Raw genomic sequence first — 24,050 nt, 5'->3', positions numbered from 1 at the left:
GTAGGCCAAAGAAGCTGAGACGCTGTCAGTATTACGGAAGGACACATGCTGACTGAAACTTTTGAGACTGTTACGTTAATTATCTTTTGACGTGGCCCTTCTTGCTCAAGAGCCAATACTAACATTTTGGGGCGGCACCTCTGGCCACATACGTACAGATCTTATTATTAATTGGTAAGGCTTCAATAGATAGGAAATACTAAGGGGGCGATACGTTGGCCGCCAGCCACCAAATACTGGTGGTTAAAAGTCGGCAGTGTTCGGAACACTTCCTGTCGATTGTTCTCTATTTCAGATCGCTGCCACCCTCAGCGACTCCACAGTTGTGGAAATAGTAATTGCCTAACGACGTTTTGTTGTGTTCTGTGTGTGAGAGGATGATTAATTGATTAATAACAGTGACTGTACTTAAAGTAAACGCATTATGCATTGTGAGACACGATCACAGATGTATACTAAATGTTTTAAATGTCATTTTTTCGTAATCGTTGTGTTACATTACAAAAGCCCTAATAAATTTCAAATTTCTTGCTACAAATATGTACCACGTTTGACAATGACCGTGTCTATAACGAACAGTCGCGAATCCACGTTCCTCCCGTTTGAAATTTATACCGTAGCAGCTGGTCGGTACGAATTACACACGCGCGTGAGTTGTCTGTGCTGGAAGACAAACAATAAAACGTTACCCCCTCTCACACCCGCTAACCCCAAAGTGGCCCTCTGCATCTAAGGGAGTGGTCAGCTGTACTTACCTCATGGCGGAAATAAGCAGTGGTAGTTCAAAGTACTACTGTCTCTGTGTTCTTGTTTGTTGCTGAAGTAGTAAATTACACTCATAAGAAGCTCTTAACATTAGATGGCGTTTAAGGATTCAGTTGTTGGCTGCTGGATGCATATTAGCACATTATTAAAAAATACAGCTGAGAACCGCGGGCCACACGAAACTTGTTTCGGGCCGCAGTTTCACGACCACTGCCGTATAGCATACAGTGCTAGCTTGAGGTTGGGCTATGAGACGCGCCGTGAAGTCAGCGTGCTGTTTCCGACAGCAATATTGTTTTAGCTGCGGGTTTCTTGACCATCAAAGGAAGCCGCAACGCTCTGCCGACCGTTTTGTAATAAGAGCATCCCTTCACATTTTACCGAGGTATGGGACTGGCTATGCGCATAGTACTCTATGTAGGCGTGTGCAAACGTTATTTATTTTTACCTGTTTTATTTATTCTTTTAATTTTTACCTTTTCTCTTCTTTCTACACATTACTGCAAATGATTAAAATTATTGTCTTATTTTATGAATTTTAATTTCTCACACAATTTATTATAAGAAAGCCATAGATTTTAAACTTCTAAATTCCCCCGACTCGTTTAACCTTTTGTCGGGATCTCTGTATGTTTTTCTTCTTTTTTGAAAAGGCAGGGCAATGGAATCTCTCTTAATTTTAGATATATAGTATATACTGCTTCGCCTTAAGCTTACTTATCAGAAAGTATACGTTGGCATGTTTCTGATTCACGGTACTGCGGAGGTGAGTTTCCTATGCGAACCCTGGACAGCATTTGCTGTCCTCTGTCACTGGTTAAAAACATTCCATATTTCAATTGGTATTCTAGGGTTTTGCATCAGCTCTTGTGTTTTCTTCCGCAGTCATTGGTTAAGTGAAAATTGCAGGAGGCAAGCAATGTTTTGGGCAACACTATTTTCATAGCTTTATTGTAGCCATTTCAGATTAGCACTGCAGTTTTCGGTGACCACCCAGGCATCTAATTTTTCAATCCAGAAAAAGTATTTCATGTTTTTTCACTTTTGCCTGAGAACAAAGCAAATAGAACAGGAAATATCTACATCTCTTCTGTTTGGAATTGTATGGTAAGTTTCTGTGGGACCAAACTGCTGAGGCCATCGGTCCCTAGACTTACACACTATTTAATCTAACTTAAACTAAGGACAGGTGTGCTGTTGTTTGAATTATTTCGAACAACTGTCGAATGTCCCGTCCATAAGAACAACTCCATTTTCACACACGATTTTTTCGCTTCTGCACAACCAAATAGCAGGATTCTTTTGTCAGGAACAGGCCCATCGTCAGTATTTTTTAAAAAAACCTCTATTACCTTCATTAGATTTCAAAATATTTTCGCATCTCCGAACTAGTACCAGTAGCTCCTTGCTTTACACAATGCAGTCTTGGAGTGCCTATAGTTGCCATATTTGCGACAAAATGTAAACTATTTCCTTTCAGATCTTGAAATTCTTCTTCGAAAATTTGGATTGAGTTGAGTTGTTTGGGGGAAGAGACCAAACAGTGAGGTCATCGGTCCCTTCGGATCACGGAGGGACGGGGAAGGAAGTCGGCCGTACCCTTTCGAAGGAACCATCCCGGCATTTGCCTGGAGCGATTTAGGGAAATCACGGAAAACCTAAATCTGGGTGGCCGGACGCAGGATTGAACCGTCCGTGACATGGCTCATCGAGGTGCGGCCAGAAAAGACACCGCGTTCGGAAAGCCCACGTAGCCGTTGCGAGACAGGGAGTGGAGCAGCCTCGGGTCAAATCCACGCTACAGATCATCGGCCGTTGGCTCCGTACACAGGCTAGCCTAAGTGTGGCTTTTCGGCAATTTTCCGCCTCATTGACGCACAGTGCTCTGATGGTCCCCAATCTTCTCCGCAAAAAGATACCGCATACAAATAGTGAAAAGGCCGTAACACGCAGAACAAAGGCTACTCGAATAGCAGGCAAATGGCGAACACCACCTCATTTCCCCCCCCCCCCCAAATCTCATCCCCCCGCCCTCTCTCTCAGATTAACTGGAGACTGTGGCCACTGTTGAGACCATCCGGCCTCATAGCTAAAATGAAACAAATCACGAACACAGCGGACCCCGTACGACTGGATAAACGCTAGGAAAGAAAGATATTAGTTATCGTCTTTTCAAATTCAAACCTATACATCTTTTCGAAGTATTCTCCATGACATTCATAGCACTTGGTGAGTGTTTCACGATTTTATTCCCTTGGCAGCTCCTCGATACACAAAACAGCTGCCTCTGGAGATTCAGATCGACGACATAAAATCTAGAACTGAAGAAGCCAGCAAACAATTCCTCAACGTACGGAATTCTTCATGAGGTTATAACTCAGCACCAAAGTGATTCGGTGCTAGTATTCGCTGTTCATTCGTCATGGCTGTGCAGTTTGAACATTGATAGCCATCACTGAAACACGAAATGTATTTCTATCGTCATCTCTTGCGTATATCCTGCTTATTGAGAATATCAGTAGTGGAGGCCCTTCATCGGATGAAAAAACGAAAGGAACTGCTACATATTATAAAGGAAAAAAAAACGTACTTGCGATATGTTATGAGGAAGCGAGAGATATCAGTTTTTGGAATCTGTTATTGCTCGAAAGATACATGCCAGAAAGTCAGTTGGAAGAAGAAGAAACTCGTGACTAAAAAACTTTCGAAGCTAGCACAGTTGTACATCAGGAGAAGCTGTACTGTCGCCAGCCTTCCGTAGGAGATGGAATCTTGAAGAGGAGGAGAAGGAGAACAAGATGTAGATGTAGTCGTTCTTCATAGCAGATTGACGCTCGTGTTCCACGACGAGGAGCCACACACTCTCTGGGCTCTTCGTCATGGGTATTTTGACAACCTCGGAAAATTGTCTGCATCAACATTACGGAATCTGCTTGCTCATGACGCAGACCCATGTCACAGGTGGAGCATGCCCTTAGAGTACTGGACTTGCAGCTCATATATTTAACTATTACCGTATTGCGGAAATTGTACATGTAAGAGAAAAATATGCAATTTAATATGTGTGCATTTACGCGTGTGCAATTGACGTTACAGTGCATCATCGCATTACAATAGTTTCGAAATGCTTACAGGGATAATGCCCGGCTTCTGGAAGCCACGTTTGTAGTTTTGTTTATATTCAATTTTGTGTGATTAACTGTCAGCCTGAAGGCGCGGCGCACGTGACGCCGGATTCGTCCGAACCCGTCAGCTCTGATGGAAACCAATTTGAATACCGTAATTGGGACATCAGAAAGCGCTTAAATCTTCAAATGTTGTTGTTCCGAATCCCATCGCATTTCTGTGGTCGGTGCATCGGCTACCGCGAATTTGTTTCTATCAGTTGGAAATGCTTGCTGTAGCGTGGTATGGACGCTTCGTTTTGCTTGAAATGCATTCAGTAACCCGTCCGATATCCGTTGCGCTGGCCTGAATCCTTCTCCAAACAAATGTAACGGCACTGTTTGACTATATTTTCCATTGCTCTGAAAATGTGGGGTCTGTAGAGGGGGTTAGAAATTTTTATACCATCTAGTGATTCATAGACCAAAGGTATTGTTAGTTGTACCGTCACCGCTGCCAACATACTAGCGCTTTGATGCTAATCTAGACACTTCCGTCCAACACAAGTTTGAAGGAAGCAGTGACAGACACAAAGACTGGAACATTTTGGCGAAATAAAATTGTGTTCCGGATCGTGAGCCGAGCCCAGCCCAGCCCGCAGACAGGCGGTGCCCCTATCCACTGACATATCCAGGTACGCCCCGCAGCGTCACTCTGTCAGTACCTTTCTCTCACTTTCCGAAGTTCCAGCGACAGCATTTAAAAATATTGAAGCTGATCCGTCCGTCGGATGGGGATGTAAAGTAGGCACCCGATTACTCACTTTTCAGAAGAGTAGGCACTGGGCGAGAATCAGTTTTTGCCACAAAATCATTCTCATTTCCATGCTGGTACACACCGCCAACAACAAACAAAAAATTACCCTCGCGGACATCCATAGCAGCCATCAACGCGAAATAGCGCTTGCCACGAAAACTCACGGAGGGAGGGTCACCAAAGTCTAGCTCGAACAAATGACTCGGCATTAAAACATTGTGTAATGTTTTATAAGAACAAAACATCAAAGAAATCAGTGAAACTGCTGAGAATCTGCTAAAGTTAGCAGATTCTAATGCGTGACCTATTGTGGACTACTGGTCCGGTGTTCGCTAGCGCATTGGTCGGAAGGAAGAGATCGAAAGAAATCGAAATAAGAAGAGCAACTTATTTTTCTCAAGAGACATTGCTGGGTAGATTTGGAAAATTATTGTTTTGGATACTTAAAATTTGCTTTCATCGTATATTATTTGCGTGATAAGAAAAGAGTAGCAGAGAACCGACTGCGCAAAAGGTACAAAGACAGCAGTCTTTCCCGATGCTTGAATGGTGTGGGAGGGACAGGGAATAATATGGTACCCTTCCCATTCACCGTCTGTGGATTGCAAAAGAGTTTTGCCTTCCCGGGGGCAATGACAGTTTTAAAATAGTGGCTCACTCCTACCTTCTTACACTGCGTGCGTGCAGCGTATTTCTGATGCGTCGCGTCGAGTGCTTGAGGGGAGTACGTCATGTCTGTGGAGTGATGTGCGAGAGAAAGAGTGATCTAGGTAGAGAGAGGAGCGGACAGAGGGTAGGGAACTCAGAAAGTAAAGCACGTAGCTTTTTCTTCACTCAAATCAGTGTCAAATGCAGTGTCGTCGTCCGAAAGGAATCACTGTCAGTGCTTTATCATATAGTCTGTTTTTATGTTTAATCTAGCTCTTGTCGATAGGAATTACAGTACTCCATCTCCAATATACCATCATTTCTTCAGAAAAAGAAAGATTCGTATCAATTACCTTAAACCCGTCTGTCGCCGGTTTCCACCTACTTTCTCGTAGATATGTACTATGCGATATGTTGCTCGATGGCTCCTGTAATTAAAACAAGACAAACTGTTTGTTGCAGCTGTTTGAAGGAGTCACTGTTTCTGACAAGGCCGTAAATTTGCTAGTAATAGTGTTTATTTATTCTACTATCGGTTAATTTCGGTAATAGAGCCATATACAAGTGGATTTAACTTACATGGCCGTGTTTAAAAATCATTTGACATCGAAACACTGCGCAGTTATCACCATACGTAAACATTCACGTTATCTAATAGTGCTATTTATCATAGAGTCGACAAATATAATGTGGGCTTTAGCCAAGCACAGTACATGTTCTCCATTGTGCTGATGAGCGAACAGTTGTCAGAATGCAATGGAGCAGATATGTTTTTTTAAATGGACGGCTATGGTAGTGGCTGACGGGCTGTAGTTCATCTCCCATGTTCCTTTCAGTCATGTTATGCAGCGACCTCGCAAGTCAGTCATTCCATTGGAAATTCATCTACCTGAGCAATTTGTTGAAGATTGACATTACCGTATATGAGAAAGGAAACTCTCGCCCAATTGTACGTCTCAAAAGTTATCTCTGTACCTCTGTATTGAATTCTTCTCTCAACCAATTAAGATGTATAGCTTCGCTAGTATATCTGCATCTGCGTCCATTCTCTGTAAAACAGTGCGAAGTGCATGGCCGAGGGTATCTTACATAATACTTCCCCGTAACGGGACATCACCACCACCACATAACTATTTTTTCTCTGCCATCTTTCTGCTTTTGTAACGAGTACCACTTTCCCACCCGATTAATTCTTCACCTGTTTGCAGCACATTCTTCCTCTCATTGTCCCGACACTCTTCCAGTTTCACAATAAACTGATTTGTCTCTTCGTTGTCGCTAAGGAGACGTGTACTTTTGGGGATGTGATTAGATTAGACAAGGACCGGACGTAATTTTCGTTCCGATAGGTCCATAGTTAGGGGATCTTTCAGAATGTAGGAAATGTCAGAACATCTGAGAGTTATACGCTGTATAGGCAGTTATTACGCAGACTTCGGATACTTTGTCGTGTAGATAAGGCCAGTTATCGGCCTATTTGTGAAGTGGCTTCTCTGGGCCGACTATCTGCGACGAACTTCTACTGCGTCTCAGAGGGCTTACAGAGATAGTTTGTGCCACGTTAAGCTCTCTCGATAGAAGACGTCCGAGGATTCTCCGTGGTCCAAATGTCGCATTTGTGGCATTCTGTTATAATCTTCACCAAGAGTGCGCACCCTGTTCGCAACGCATGTGTAAATACGACTGAGACATGGAAGGATCGATGCTCTGCTGTTTGTTGGCTTTGAAACACATACCTGTTCGAAGCTACACAGATTTATTATATACTCGATTTTTGGGGAAGTCGTGGCAGTTTGACTGCTCACCATTTCTCTTTGCAGTTCCTCCTTTCTCGATATCTTTAACTATGGGACAAAAGTGAAAATAATGTACTGCACCATTTCTGATATGTAGTGACATGGATAACGTCCGAAACTCCATGAGGCTCTCCGCTGGCGATGCTGTTGTATATAGGAAAGTTACAGTGCCAGAAAGTACGAATAGTAGCGAAATTAGGAAGATCTGCAGTCTGTCCACGTTTGCTGCAGGACTGGCAGTTGATCCTCAGTATCAAAAACTTAAATACATTACGAACAAATAGGCAAAAGAACGTATTATTTACCCAGCGGAGATCAAGCATTGGAAACATCATCAGCCGTGAAATACCTAGAAGCTGTAGGAAAAACAGATGCTTGGCTGAGATTCATTGGAAGGATCCTACGGAAATGCAGCTCATTCACGGTAGAGGTATCGTACAAAACCCCTGTTCGACCGTTTCTACAGTACTGCTCGTCGTTGTGGGGCCCTTACCATGTAGCATTAATAGAGAGGTTAGAGAAGATTCAGTGAAGAGCGAAGGGATTTGTCGCGGATTCGTTGCGGAGGCGTTTGCCGAACACTAGTTTCAGACGCTGCAAGAGAGGCGTTGTGCATCGTGTTAATATTCCGATATCGCATGTTCCCAGAAGATCGAGACAAAACATTACCTCCTCCACGTACAGTTCGGTAATTCACCGTGCGTGGAAAATCTCAGAGAAATTTGAGAGCATACGGAAGATTACCGAAAGTTATTATTCCCCCTTAGCATTCGCGAATGAAACAAGAATGTAGGTACATCGTAATTACTATGAGAAGTACTCCCTCCCACACACTGAAAGTTGGTTTGCGGGAAGTATATATATGTAGATGTCGGTGTAGATGATGCAGATTGTGTGTCCTCTATACTAAGTAACTAAGGACCTATTGAGTTTGAATTTTAAATTGACTTCTGATCATTAGCGAGTGTCCATTGAACTTCGTACGTGAAACGATAGTCATACACTTTCCATATATTTTTTCTTCCTCATTCCTTTTTTTATTATTTTATTTAAAACAAAAAAAAACTATGCGTCTCTCAGTTTAGTTCTCTGCTTCCAGTGGATGCCGACGAATTTTATGAACACAACTGCGTGACGAAATGTCTTCTCTGGTATTTCACGTGGAACGTAATAATACTCACCCACATTCATCTTTTTTCGCTCCTCACAGCTGCAAATTTAGGTTAAGTAGAGTTATACCGCGCGGCACTGGTTAATATTTGCGTTGAAAAGGACTCCGTAACGCTGGAACGTCTGTTGGTTCAAATGGCTCAGAGCACTATGGGACTTAGAAGAAGGTCATCAGTCCCCTAGAACTTAGAACTACTTAAACCTAACTAACCTAAGGACATCACACACATCCATGCCCGAGGCAGGATTCGAACCTGCGACCGTAGCGGTCGCGCGGTTCCAGACTTGTAGCGCCGTTAACCGCTTGGCCACCCCGGCCGGCGAACGTCTGTTGGTTTCAGTATTGCTCATTCTGCTCTTTTTATCGTTTTAACGATTAAAGTTTTCTGGTCATGTTTACGAACAGATCTTTTTCATAATAATGTATTCGAAATTTGTTCCATAGTATTTCGATGTTTCTGTTTTTATTTATTTCGATTTCGTATCTTCCTATTCGTGCGGAATCTGAGGATAGTAGTAGTCGTTGAAATCGCCTTATTCCGATACATAAAAATTTTATTGGCAGCTCTTTAGTACCACAGAAGAGCTTTCTTCGTTCTATCTGTCGTCTTCGGAGATTTTTCTAGTTTGACGTAGTCCTACATATTCTGCCTCGGGCCGTTATTACAATTTCAGCTCATCGCAGCAACCCACGACATCAGTAAACTTAATTACTGACTTTTTTCCTCAGCCTTCGTGTAGTTTCTCAGCTCAAGATTAACTAAAGTAAACCTGGGAAATTCTGCAAGCTCCAAGAACGTTGATGAAACTACAGCAGAGATCGTTAAAGATGAGAAAATTATCATTGGAATAGTGACACATTCTTATTGCGCTCCATATTGTAGGCCTTGTATGATAGTTGCTTTACTACGAGTGTGTCTCTTGTGGTTACATCCACAAAGTTACTGTAAATTGAATGGAGGACTAGGCTGAATTCCTTATTTCTTTTATGCTCTAACACGCTGTCATTTTGCCACTGCGCGGCTGTGTGATGAGAAATTTAGTTGTTATTTCTTGTCCGTATATTAGCGTCAGTGAAGTGTGTCTGAAGGATGTGATCAACCCCGAGTTTGTCGGCCATCACACGCTCTTTACTGTGAGTAATAAACTTGGTAAGATTTTAGTGGTTATAGCAGTAGTAGTTCATATTTTAAGGATGTTGGACACTTCATGGTGTTACATTTAAGAACGATAAATAAATATACTTCATTTATACTGGCATTAGCCTAATATGGCAAGGACGGAGCAGGTAGTCGACCGTGGCCTTATACAGGGTGCGGTGCTAAAATCCGGACAAATGAAACATTTTTTAAAAAGCAAATTTATTAAAACAAAATATAAATGAAAATGAAAATCCTTTCACATATGAGTGGACAAGGAGGCGATTAGGGACGAGATGCGCAAACTAGAAACCGCTTACCAAACATTCCGCACGATCTACAACAAGAAATACCTTTCCCAGAACAGTAAGATAGTCACTACGAAACAGTTTTGAAGCCAGCGATTTTGTATGCAGCCAAAACCTTATCCCTAATCGCTGATAAGACTCCTCGAAGAACTGGAGAAAAAAGAGCGCAAAATCATTAGAAGAATCCTAGGATCCAAGTACAAGAATGGCATCCATCAAAACAGATCCAACAAGGAGGCCTGCAGTAAAATAGAAAAAAATAGAGAGACAATCCGTAAAAGACGGGCACGATTTTATGGTCACCTCACACGAATGGACGGAAATAGGTTAATCAAAAATATATTTCTGTTTTTTGATTCAAAACCAAAAACTGCGATGCCATTGTTTAAAAACACTAAAGACGACCTCCAGACGCTACATATCAAGCCCGAAGATGTTTTTGACAAAGTTCTTTCCCGAAAGAATATAGTGACAAACGGAATAACCTGCGACGAGCAACCGAGAAAAAGACACGGTGTCTTTTGGACAGAAGAGCGCAAGCAGGCCCACTCACAATGGATGAGGGAAATCTGGGCTCAGAAGAAAGCCAGGCTCAGTACTAAGTGCAGCAAGACTTAACGTGGTCCTAGATGGCCCCAACGAATAAATAAATAAGTAGTGGTATCTTTCAGGAGTAACATTACTCGATGTAATCCTCTTCTGCCGCAATATCCGCCTCCAATCTTTTCTGAAGCGACCGAACGCACTCTAACGCTGTCCGCATTCACGAATGCTGTTTCGATAGCGGGACTACGCTCCAAGCATAGTAATCGGGGGGGGGGGGGGGTTCACATCCGGGCTATTCGAAGACCAGAACTCCTTTGACCAGAACTCGTCACCGTTATCCGAGATCCAGTTTTGGACTAAATGGCTTGTATGAGCTCCCCCTCTGCCATCCGACGCATTGTTCGCTCGCTTGACATTAAATACTGACGCCAATTTCCTCGGCGATTGTCCCGGGTCCTCCGAAATCAGCGCCTGAGCCTTTTCGATGACTGCCGCAGTTCGTAACACTCGTTTCTTCGAATGAGGTTTCTTGAGGTTTCCTCGCCGGGTTAGCGGAACCTCCCCCAGAATTTTCCGAAGCATTATACTTGGCCTCAATATCATAAACGGTTGATCTCTGGTGCCCGAAGAATCAAACTATTTCAGTGGGCATAGGGCCAGAGGAAAGACTTTCTATAATCGCGGCTCTTCGATTATACTCCGCACGTGTCCGTAACATCTCGGCCATTTTGAGGTTCTGACTGTTTGCTAGATGCCTATGACTTCCAGGAACGCCAGTTCTCCGGCGGAACTACGATATAGCGGGAAATTCAGATTGAAGTTTTTCAGTATTTAAGCGCCGCACTCTTTAGTAGAAACCATAGCAACATGACTGAATTAATTTGTGGAAACCACGGAGAACCTAAATCAGGATGGAGACTGGAGCCTCTGTCTTTCCCACTACAAGGCTAATCTGTTTGTTCAGTAAAATAGAGGCCACAGCGACCATCCAGTAATCCTGATTTATGTTTTGCGTTCTTTCCCTAAATTAATTCAGCCAGGTTCTGGGTTGGTTCCTACTATAACGCCGCGGTAGACTGCCTGTCTCATCCATGTCAAACTACAGCTGTAAGGATTTAACTACCTGTAAATACGAATTATATTTTTACTTTGTAAAGTTGGTCCACAGATGAATAAAACTACTACTACTACTACTACTACTACTACTACTAGAAACTTAACGGTTTCCTGGGCAGCCCTGGTACCAAACGACGTGACTCATACGCGAGCGCCGCGAGTTTCAGACCAGTATCGACTTCTTCTTCTGCCTTTGTCCCGCATCGGCGCAGTGTCGGCGTGCTTATTAACGGATTTGGCGCGGTTAATTTACGGGGTGGCCGGATGCCCTTCCTGTCGCCACCCCGCCGTCCTCGGGCGCAGAAAGTGTGCACCCCCAAACTGTCTTTGTATAGTGGACGAATTGAGCCGAAGTTTTATAAGTGTTTGCGAATCCCGTTACTGAGGCGGGACTAGGATACCAGGCCGGTATTCACGCATTGGGATGTGGAAAACAGCCCAGAGAAATCACACCCAGACTGGCCCGCGTAGCATCCCCCGTCGTTGATCCGCCGGGCGAATTCAGTCCGGGCCGGCGCACCTCCCCGTCCCAGAAGCGCCGCTTTAACTCGCACGGATATTCGGACGGGTCAGATCAGTATCAACTGATTACGATTTCGATTTCCGTGATTCCCCAATTCGTCGTAGGCTGATGCTGTGAGTCGCTTTCTTCTACAATCTGTCTGAGAGTGAGTTAGTGTCGCTTTACACTACTGGCCATTAAAATTGATACACCAAGAAGAAATGCGGATGATAAACTGGTATTCATTGGACAAATATATTATACTAGAACTGACATGTGATTACATTTTCACTCAGTTTGGGTGCATAGATCCTGAGAAATCAGTACCCAGAACAACCACCTCTGGCCGTAATAACGGCCTTGATACGCCTGGGCATTGAGTCAAACAGAGCTTGGATGGCGTGTACAGGTACAGCTGCCCATGCAGCTTCAGCACAATACCACAGTTCATCAAGAGTAGTAACTGGCGTATTGTGCCGCGCCAGTTGCTCGGACACCATTGACCAGACGTTTCCAGTTGGTGAGAGACCTGGAGAATGTGCTGGCCAGGGCAGCAGTCGAACATTTTGTGTATCCAGAAAGGCCCGTACAGGACCTGCAACATGCTGTCGTGCATTATACTGCTGAAATGTAGGGTTTCGCAGGGATCGAATGAAGGGTAGAGCCACGGGTCGTAACACATCTGAAATGTAACGTCCACTGTTCAGAGTGCCGTCAATGCGAACAAGAGATGACCGAGAGGTGTAACCAATGGCACCCCATACCATCACACCAGGTGATACGCCAGCATGTCGATGACGAATACACGCTTCCAATGTGCGTTCACCGCGATGTCGCCAAACACAGATGCGACCATCATGATGCTGTAAACAGAACCTGGATTCATCCGAAAAAATGACGTTTTGCCATTCGTGCACCTAGGTTCGTCGTTGAGTACACCATCGCAGGCGCTCCTGCCTGTGATGCAGCGTCAAGGGTAACGGTAGCCATGGTCTCCGAGCTGATAGTCCATGCTGCTGCAAACGTCGTCCAACTGTTCGTGCAGAAGGCCGTTGGGATCCAGCACGGCGTTTCGTATTACCCTCCTGAACCCACCGATTCCATATTCTGCTAACAGTCATTGGATCTCGACCAACGCGAGCAGCAATGTCGCGATACGATAAACCGCAATCGGGATAGGCTACAGTCTGACCTTTATCAAAGTCGGAAACGTGATGGTACGCATTTCTCCTCCTTACACGAGGCATCACAACAACGTTTCACCAGGCAACGCCGATCAACTGCTGTTTGTGTATGAAAAATGGGTTGGAAACTTTCCTCATGTCAGCACGTTGTAGGTGTCGCCATCGGCGCCAGCCTTGTGTGAATGCTCTGAAAAGCTTACATTTGCATATCACAGCATCTTCTTCCTGTCGGTTAAATTTCGCGTCTGTAGCACGTCATCTTCGTGGTGTAGCAATTTTAATGGCCAGTAGTGTATAATGACCTCGGCAGCGAGGAGGGAAACTTGTACTGTACCACTTTTGGATAAGCAAATGGACCGCTAACCGCGTGAGCAACACTGTAGTCGGACGTCCGGTAAACATGTCTAAATATCAAAGTACGTCTTTCGGTGAAAGGCTTTGTTAAGCAGTACACTGAATACCTGCTATTCTTCGTTTTATTTGTTGCGGGATCAATATTTTAATACGCAACCGCAAACACTATACACTAGCGTGCTATGTGTGTCTTATTGTGGTGGACATGTCTTCACCAAACAACACCTCTACCGAGCGTATTACGAAACAATGTTCGCCGATTGGTTCCCAAATACTAATTTGAGAAAGAACTTGTACCTTTAGAATGCGTAATCTAATGAACAAATCATATACACCTGATGCAGTACTTCGGCACACGTCACTATTTATAGTTTGTGTTGTGTCTCGGATTATTCACGTCACTCTGTTTCTCCCACACGAGTAAACCAACATTAATGACAGTGAACACTTTTTTACCAGACGCTGTGTTGAGATAAAATTATTCGATTGCAATATTGTGTTAATTGAGCAATCATACAATGCTGCTCTTGAGTACCAGCCGCGTCAGCTTCCAAATGCAGCGCGGGTTCGTACTATTTTGATACGAACGAAACGCTAACCCTGCACTGACTGCTTTTCTCTTCGAAGATCGCAGAACGTATCATGCGAGCGCTCCTACAGTTCAACTACTCGTATTTCAGTTACCTTTGTTACTCTGAGTTTAGCTTTTTCTGTGTTCAACTTTCAAGATTTAAATACACGATTGTAGCGCCTGTGACTTAACAAAAGTGTTCAAGAATAATAGCATACGAGTGAAAAATTAATCTGCTTGTAGCTAGCGTTGTTATAAAACCAAAATGCTGTGCAGAATAGCAGTCTCGTGCAGAATAGCTCTCGTATAATTAATCTTCCAATCAAATGAAATAACAGTTTGACGGTAACAGTCCGTTAATGCAACTATCTGTCATTAGTATGATAATATCTGTTGCCTAAATAATACTACTTTCCCACACAAATCCCGTATTGGCTCTAGATATATGAATAACCAATAATTCTAGCTTTTCGTCATTCAATGCAAGTTAAACTTGAATGGCGGTCCATCGCGTACTTATGAATCTCGCAAGCTTACACCTCTGTTGATTCACTTCATATAACTTACCGACCCACGAGTTAAATACTCACAAAATCCTGTATCATTAAAGTAATGTTCTTCAAATAAGCAAGCTCTGTATTGTTATTCAAATATTCATATGGCAATTCATGGTTAAATATTCTCGTTTAAAGCGTACAAACCTGTTCTCTACAGTCAGCGATGAATGTAATTACACATCAGCGATATAACCCTTGCCAGACTGATTACTGGTAATCTTTCTTTACTATCATGGCGGAATGCTTAGTAACATTAACTGTTCAAAATCTTATTTCAGTTTCTCAAATTATTCCTACTTTTCCTTCAGAATTACTTATTGTTGCTTTTACACTCGTATTTGCAAATTATTTATTTATGTTATTAACAACTACTTTTTAATATTCTTGGTTATTCCACGGACTCTTAAACTTCCAACTGTTTTGTCAAACCTCTCTGATTTCTCTCTTCGTAACATTCTATTTCTTAAAATTGTAGCTTTCTGTACTCATTTTTTCCCTCTTTTTTTACATCAGCGGAGAGTAGGTGGGTTTCAGTCTTCAAACAAAAATGACATGTCACGAGGGCTAAAACTCCTTGACGAGTGGCCTAAATATCACTAAAATAAATAAAAATGAACCAAACTCTGAAATTTAACAGGTTAGGCTACAGAGTCACTTCAGGCGTTGGACCAACATATCGCGCAAACTGAAGACGTTATTTTAAGCCGCTCGTAACTTGCTACCGGCCGCGGTGGCCGGGCGGTTCTAGGCGCTACAGTCTGGAACCGCGCAGGTTCGAATCCTGCCTAGGGCATGGATGTGTATGGTGTCCTTAGGTTCATTAGGTTTAAGTAGTTCTAAGTTCTTGGGGACTGATGATGACCTCAGAAGTTAAGTCCCATAGTGCTCAGAGCCATTTGAACCATTTTTGAACCGTACGTAACTTGCTATTCAGAGTAGATAGACCATCTGTATTTGCCCAGTCAAATGATTTCGTTGTTACTGGTTCAGTTCCACTGAGGACAAAATTAAACCTTGAAATGTGAATCGCAAAATTGAATCAATCACCAACCGCTGTTACCATACAACTTTCCGCCCACTTGCTCGTAGTGTCTGTCAAAACATTCCCGTAACCATGCAATGGAGGTACATTTCCCACAAACCCATAACAGTACCACCATATATCCATAAGTTTCGACCCAGCCAACTCCCGAATGCCTAACGAACGATTGACTCTCAGGTCAAAAGTGAACTACCCATCTTTCAAGCTGACCATACTGACGTTAATTTCATTCGGAACCATTTTCCGAGCAAATGAACAGCGTGTTTTTCCACCTTTAACAATCAAGTCGTTTTTATTCGCAACCGCCCGCTGATGCTGGTGTGGGTAGCTGCGCGGTTATTTATTCCGTGCGGCCCTGTGTTCTGCTTTGCTGCAAACCACCTTCTAGCCACTGTAAGACTGCATTACATAACCTCCACAATTACTGCATTACAAAAGAAACACATATGAAAAACATAGGACACACGCGACACGCTTGTAAGGCCTTGCTTGTGCTACGGTTGACCACCAACGGGGCTGAAGCAACCAAATCGGATGTAAAATTTTGCTCTTGAAAATTTTGGGCCCTTGCTGACTCCTATTTCCCTTCCACGATTACCTAATCCCCACCATGCTTTGTACGAGGTACAGTTTCTGGCCAGTAGCCTGTAGGCAACAACGTGTGTTTAGGCTTGCAGGAAAATTAAAGAAATGAGAGCGGCGGAAAACTTCGGACTCGCGACCTCGTTTTAAATAAGGTCATAATAAAAGCCACGGTACCGCCTTCAACTGGTTCGGTGGAAAGATAAACTCATTCAACGCTGAAATAAGCTCGCGAGCACCGTGATAACGACGGGCGAGAGAAATTTCGAACCGGGACGGCAAGCCTGGCTGCTAACTTGCGTACGTGTTCGCATTCCCCGCGAAACGCTGGCGCATACCGGCCAGCCTCTTCGACTCAGCTGTGCTTGTTGGCCTTGGAGCAGCTGACGCAAATCAACATGGAGCTCCAATTCAGGCGCCACAACGATGTTCGACTGACTTACCCGTCGTGTGTTGCAACATTCCGAAAACAGGGTTCCGCGTTTTTAGTTGGTCGAGCATTTAGGTAGTTTTTAATGTTATTCATATTGGACACCATTTTCTCTATCACGCATTGCCTGTGTAACGCGACGTGCTTCCGCGGTCTCCTAAGAATGTCAGTGTAATAAGCCGATTTGTAATAAGTCGAATCTAAAGGAAGTTTTGTGTACTGGGCCTATGACGGTGAAACCGCTGTAGGATTTCCCTTACGACCTGCACTACTTGCCAGACCAAAAATCGATACCATATATCTCACATATGCAGCCAACTCTTACGTTTTACATTTGTGGGGTGCATCCGGCAACGTCACTTATTCCTTTTTTGCTGTTCCAATGGTTTCATTTTGTTTTTAACTCTCGTAACGCGCCCACTCCATTGCTAAGTGTCTAATAATTGAAATAATATGCGAGGCGAGGTGTAGTTTGAGCTCGTATCTACATCTGTACTGGACAAACTATGCTACCATGTGCTGCAGGGAGGGGGTAGGGGGAATTACTTATGGTACCACTGCCCCGACCCCTCCCAACCTACATTTTTTTGTCTGTTCCATCCGGTTCTTTTGATTTAGTTTCCCTATCGTTACCCGCTGATCAGGAAAATATTTCAGTGTACTTTAAATTCCATAGCTTACCCAAAATAAATTTCGCTACATTCTATTGCACCAGCTTATCCACGGAAATCAGTTGTCGAACTGACTCAGCTGCTTTTCACGAGTGACATGGACACGAGCAGAAAGAACTTGAACCTTTTTGGGAAACTTGCTGTGATTGTAATTTGTTCCCGTAAGAAAAAGTGCACGGTGAAATGGGTGGCCGTCTCTATTTCCGGGAAGATAGCCGGATTTTTCAGCGATTTGATAAGGAAAGAATTTGGTGCAGGAGCCAGAACGGCATTGTAGCGAAGTCAGACGGGCATCCTCCACATCTGCATCAGTTCTCCGCTAATCACCTGACGAAGTGTGGCGGAGTGTACTTCTGGTACCTCTATCAACCAAAAACCCATCCCTGTTCCTCTCGCGAATGGCGCGTGGGAGGAACGATTGTCGGTAAAGCCTCCGCATTAGCTCTGCTTTCTCGCCGTGCTCATTTCGCGAGATGTATGTGGAAGGAAGTAATATGTTGTCCGACTCTTCCTGGAAAGCACTCTCGCGAAATTTGAATAGTAAACCTGTCCGTGATGCACAACGCCTCTCTTTTGACGTCTGCATTTGGAGTTTCCTGAGCATCTCTGCAACGCTCTCTCACCGACTGAGCGATCCTGTGACGAAACGTGCCGCGCATCGTGGGATCTTCTTTGTCGCTTCTGTCAACCCTACCTGGTATGGGCCCCAGATTGACGAACAGTCCTTAGTTACAGCATCGCTTGTCTCAAATGAATACACATTCTGTTAATTGGATGTGGATGTACAGTACGCTGTGCGCCGTGATATGCCACTTTAATGCGGGCCTCAGACCACTGATTTGACACTCTGACCTCTGCATACTGAAGTTGCCCCCGTCTCGTCACAGGAGTCATTCCATCAGTCATAGATAAGCACTGAAGACGCCAGTATATTTGTAGCACAGAACTGCACTGCTTTCTATTTTTATCAATACCGTGCGGAGAGTATCAGTGCCACAGAAGCTAACGGAAATTAACTGGTTCTGCTGACCAATGTGTCGATATTCTTAACACTCTGTAAAACTTCCCTATTAAAACTGAAGTCTCAGAGGCGGGGGTGGCGTCATTGTGAATTACCGATTAGGGAAATGATAAGAGCTATTCCTTCCACCGTAACGTATGGAGAAGTGAACATCTTGTTGAAATTTAGCTTGTAAGTAAATATAAACTGAACTTCTCAGTTCACTAATTGGATATCGTTGTTCTTTTGCGAAGAACTGTTCGCAATAAAGTTTTATAGATCTGTTAGCAATGTTGTTTAGTATGAGATCACAAAATTTCACAGTTACTGTATCTGGTAGCTAAAATTTTACTCCGACTGCATAATGGTACGGTCGAATGATCTAAACTGTGTTTCTAGTGATGATTTTCACTGGTTTGCAGCCGGGTTCCATCGTCCTGACGACAACACGATATTTCGGCGGACCATCTGGCCGCCATCTTCAGGTGAGATTGAGTGCACAATCACGCCGGAACTGAACAGACCTTAGATTCGGCGCCTCCTTTATACCGCGGGTACTGGTTCGAATGGCTCTGAGCACTATGGGACTCAACTGCTGAGGTTATTAGTCCCCTAGAACTTAGAACTAGTTAAACCTAACTAACCTAAGGACATCACAAACATCCATGCCCGAGGCAGGATTCGAACCTGCGACCGTAGCGGTCTTGCGGTTCCAGACTGCAGCGCCTTTAACCGCACGGCCACTTCGGCCGGCCGCGGGTACTGGCCGTTGCGTGTGCGCGAGCAACGGAAGAGCTGCCCTCTGTCATCATCATCATCATTTAAGACTGATTATGCCTTTCAGCGTTCAGTCTGGAGCATAGCCCCTTATAAAATTCCTCCATGATCCCCTATTCAGTGCTAACATTGGTGCCTCTTCTGATGTTAAACCTATTACTTCAAAATCATTCTTAACCGACTCCAGGTACCTTCTCCTTGGTCTGCCCTGACTCCTCCTACCCTCTACTGCTGAACCCATGAGTCTCTCGGGTAACCTTGCTTCTCCCATGCGTGTAACATGACCCCACCATCTAAGCCTGTTCGCCTTGACTGCTACATCTATAGAGTTCATTCCCAGTTTTTCTTTGATTTCCTCATTGTGGACACCCTCCTGCCCTTGTTCCCATCTACTAGTACCTGCAATCATCCTAGCTACTTTTATATCCGTAACCTCAACCTTGTTGATAAGGTAACCTGAATCCACCCAACTTTCGCTCCCATACAGCAAAGTTGGTCGAAAGATTGAACGGTGCACAGATAACTTAGTCTTGGTACTGACTTCCTTCTTGCAGAAGAGAGTAGATCGTAGCTGAGCGCTCACTGCATTAGCTTTGCTACACCTCACTTCCAGAATTGCAGCGGCGCCAGCGGTGAAAACTGTCAAAACCGAGGAATCGCAAAATTAAAATGCAGCCGGACGGAAACCAGACCGTTGTTGTTTTATCTGTGATAAAATAGGATTCCACGTCTTAACCTTTATCTCTGTTAATAATATCATCAGACAGACGTATTTCAATTGATTCTTTCAACACACAATCCCAGTAACGGGAAGCCGAGACAATAATTTGCGTCTCTATAAACGACATATTGTGCTCTTCATTAAGACAGTGTTCAGCAACGGCTGATTTTTCCGGCTGGAGCAGACGTGTATGTCGTTGATGTTCCACACATCGATCTTGGACTGTACGAATAGTCTGTCCAATGTAGGCCTTTCCGCAGTGACAGGGAATCTTGTATACCCCAGGCTTCCTCAGTCCCAAATCATCTTTAACCGATCCAAGAAGGGATCTAGTTTTGGCCAAAGGCATAAGGACGCTTTTTAATATTTCCTGAGGATTCTTGAAATTTTCGAAGAAATACTTCCCACGAAGGGTAAAAAAGCAACTGATTTGGAAGTGTCCACCGTTGGTTCTCGTGGGGGTCCAAATTGAAAAGCACGAGTAATTTGGTGATCAGAATACCCATTCTGGCTGAAGACAACCTCGAGGTGATCCAACTCCTGTTTCAAGTTATCGGAATCCGAAACAGCATAAGCCCTCTTGACCAGTGTGTTTCTAGTGTATGTAGAGATATTTTTGTATGTATGTCAGTCATGAAGCTACATACAAAACTTATTGAATTTTAATAATCTGATATATTCTTAAATCCATGCAAACACATCTTGTACCTACGTCAGCAGTACAAAGATAGAAATGAAATTAATGGTAAATAAAGTAGATGGTTATGAGAGATGCTTTTTCTTTAGTAACAGTGAAACAGCAAAGGTTAGGTAATGTATACATGTATATGAATACGTGGTGTCTGTTCTTTCGGATATGTCCGAAGGAGCAGACACCACGTGGAATCAGCAGCTGTAATACGTATTATGTAAACTGAAGATGGAAGGGAGATAGGAAATGAAAGTGAAGGAACTATTGATGTTAGCTGCGTCGGGACTTTTTGCAGCCAGCGGCGACGAGTAAAAATGAGTGCCAGATCAAACCAGGGATCTTCAGCTTACTGGACAGTTGCGTTAACCACTGCCGCACCCGGACACAGTGTTTGTCGCAGTCCCGCGGACTACTTTCTTCACCCCACGTCACCCGCCCGGCTAGCCGCGCGATCTAATACGCTGCTTCTCGAGCGGTAAGGCGTGCTGGTCCCCGGCACGAATGCGCCCGGCGGATAAGTGTCAATGTCCGGTGTGCCGGCCAGCCTATGTCGGCGATTGCTGTGCAAACACCGTTTCCACGTACGCGTGCACCATAATTATTGTACCACGCCATCACTTGGGGCTACACTCGTGTGGTATGAGACGTTCCTAGGAGGGGGGTCCACTGGGTGCCGAACCGCACAGTAACCCTGGGTTCGGTGTGGGGCGGCCATGGGGATGGGTGGACTGCTGTGGCCTGTTGTGGGATTGTGAACCACTGACGGCTATGGCGGGACGAAGCCTCTCCGTCGTTTCTAGGTTCCCGATTTAATACATACATACATACATACATACATACATACATACATACACCCCTCGGCCGACGCACATTCTCACCTACTGCCACCTATCCACAGTCGGCGTCCATGTACCCTTTGTCCGAATGAACATATATACGTGATTCGCCTCAGTTGGCTATGAAACCACCACTTTCGGTGCCAATGCACAATTACGTTCAACTTCCTGTGAGAATCTCAAAGTAGCAAGTAAAGGGTACATGGACGGGAACTGCGAATAAGTGGCGCTACACGGGAGTGTGGGTCGACCGAGGGGCGTACCAAGATAGCCGGCGTAATTGGTATAAACACTCTGTCCGGCTTGTGCTGCGGTTAATGCAACTGACTAGCAAGCGGAAGATCCCGGGCTCGAATCCCGGTCCGCACACATTTTCACTTGTGTGCACTGTCTCCGTGTAAACTCCCGGTGCAGCTGATATCATGAACTCCTTCCCGTTCCTTTACTGTCTCCTCCCCCCCCCCCCCTTTCACTTTCAATTTACGTAAGATATTCATGCTTAGTGATTGTCACGGTTTGTGTTTCCAGGTTGACTTTTTCACTCGTCAGCGGCGTGTGGTCTGTTCTTGAACTTCTTGTCGGATTAAAACTATGTTACGATTCGGGGTTCGAAGCTGGAACCTTGCCTTATGTGGAGAGTGCTCTTAACGGCTGAGCTACCCAGACAGGATTGAGCATCTGTCGCACAGGAGAACTTACGTGAAGTTTGGAATGTTAGGTACTAAGAGGTAACACTGTGAGATGAGTCTGAGGTGAATCGTCAGATGTGCCTGGATGGCTCACTCGGTAAGGGTATTGCCAGGGAAAGGCAAGGTTCTGAGTCCGAGTCCGGGTCTGACATGCAGTTTTAATCTGCCAGGAAATTCCATGATGTGTACGTTTGCCGCCTCCGTTATGGTAAAGATAATATGCTTGTTATTGTCGAGCCTTGAAAAGGATGAACTTATGATGGCGGCTGACTGTTGGTTCTTTCTTATGTTGCAGCGCTGAAGCCTGGCGAGATCCACGAGCCCTTTCTGCCCTTCCTGGAAACGCTAAAGGTGTCGCAAGTACTGCTAGATGTAAGTATGCTTCCTCGCCTAATTAGCCAACAATATGCAAACATCTCTGACAGTGCAAAGACACGCGAAACAGTAAGTTGGATCGTCCAACCACTCAGATTTTCGTGATGCTTTGTCAGAAACGTATGTCTTTTTCGTTTCGCTTTGCGTAGTAAGTGGATTTATTAAAGATGTAGTTCCGAGTTGTGGGAAAGTGATTCTCTCATATGTTTAGATCAGGCGCAAATGAGACATACGTGGCGGAACGTGGGGCAGTGCAGCGACAGTTTTTGTGGTTGGAGGTTTTTGTAGTACTGCGCGAGTTGTGGCGCAGGCCAGGACGACGCTGTACCGCGGCTTCCGCTTGAAACTGAAGTGTCTCTCTCGGGCACTGAGAATCCCCCAGCTCAAGAATCGGGGACACCTTGACCTCACGGTGAAACACAGGACAGCAGTTCATCGTTGACACCTCTTAATACCTCCATGGACGTGCTTCTATTTCAATGACAGGACCTTACTTCAGCTATGTTTACATCTGCACTCGTCAAGTCGCCTTACTCTGTGTGTCAGAGCGTACCTCTTGTGCCAGTAAGTTACGTTTCCCCTTTCCTTGTTCCATTCGTGAATGCTGCGTGGGAAGAACGGCCGCAGACAAACTTACGTATGAGATCTGATTCTCTTGATTTTTTTTTCGACGTGGTCATTTCGCGAGATGCATGTGAGAGGAATGAATGTGTTGACCAACTCTTCTTTGGACCTACACTCTCGGAATTACAACAGTAACCGTGTTACACAACGCATCTCTTGTAGCTTCTGCCACTGGAGGTTTTTGGAGCGTCTCCGTAACTTTTTCAGGGGTAGTAACGTTCCCGTGACGAAACTGCCGCGCTCCTTTATATCTTCTCTGTCTCTTCTGTTAATCGTGCTTTGTAAGGTTCCTTGACTGGTGAACTGTACGGAAGGATACATTTGCGTAAGATTGTCCCAATGGCACTCAGTCTGGCATCTGATTTTCTGACAATTAATTTTATATGGTCATTTCACTTTGCTACTGCGGATGGTAGCACACCTAGGTATTTTACTGTTGTTGTTTCCAGTGATTTGTCACGAATAGCGTAATTGAACACTAATGAATCTCGTCGCACAATGTGTTAAATTTATTTAAGTTCACAGTGAAGTGTCAACCCTTTTCCTGCCAATCCCTGCAATTGATAAACATCGCCGACAATTTTCTTAATTACGTTTTTAATCTAAATATGTAATGCTAGTTCTTTCTCTTATATTCGTTTTTAAAATATACACAAAAAGAAGCTGCCGACCCAGTTTAATTAATTTGTAGGTGCTCTTTATATTTGTTCTGTAACTTGTAGCTCCTTGTTTTGCGTTTACATGCACAATCTACACACTTTGACATTCGTCTTGTGGCCGACTTACGTGTTTGTTTACGTCGGAAACCACATCTAAAGTAAATTTTCATGCACATTCGGAAACTATTTATGAAGTCATTTGTGTTTACAGGTTTAATATTGCTGTCTTTAACATTTCATACGGTCTTCTGTATGACGAGAACAGAATGAAAGTAGGTGCACCCAACTATTAAACATGAATACACAACTCGGGAAACGTAGTGCGAAAGGGATTGCATATGGTAGCTGCACCGTTCAAAATGCAGACGACAAAGTC

At 44.2% G+C, this 24,050-nt stretch overlaps 1 protein-coding gene across 5 annotated transcripts in view; it reads left to right on the top strand.

Annotated features, from left to right (window-relative positions):
• LOC126259219 (uncharacterized) overlaps positions 1 to 24,050 on the top strand; it is a 1,236,031-nt gene that overhangs the window by 1,021,609 nt on the left and 190,372 nt on the right. For all 5 annotated transcript variants that reach the window (XM_049955827.1, XM_049955824.1, XM_049955826.1 and 2 more), the window contains one exon: positions 22,312 to 22,388. In XM_049955827.1, coding sequence (XP_049811784.1) covers positions 22,312 to 22,388 — 77 coding nt within the window. The remainder of the gene's footprint in view (positions 1 to 22,311; positions 22,389 to 24,050) is intronic.

This window comes from Schistocerca nitens, chromosome 5, assembly GCF_023898315.1.
Source record: "Schistocerca nitens isolate TAMUIC-IGC-003100 chromosome 5, iqSchNite1.1, whole genome shotgun sequence".
Taxonomy (NCBI): domain Eukaryota; kingdom Metazoa; phylum Arthropoda; class Insecta; order Orthoptera; family Acrididae; genus Schistocerca; species Schistocerca nitens.
The sequence above is the reverse complement of the archived record's forward strand: the minus strand, read 5'-3'. Positions and strand labels throughout refer to the sequence as shown.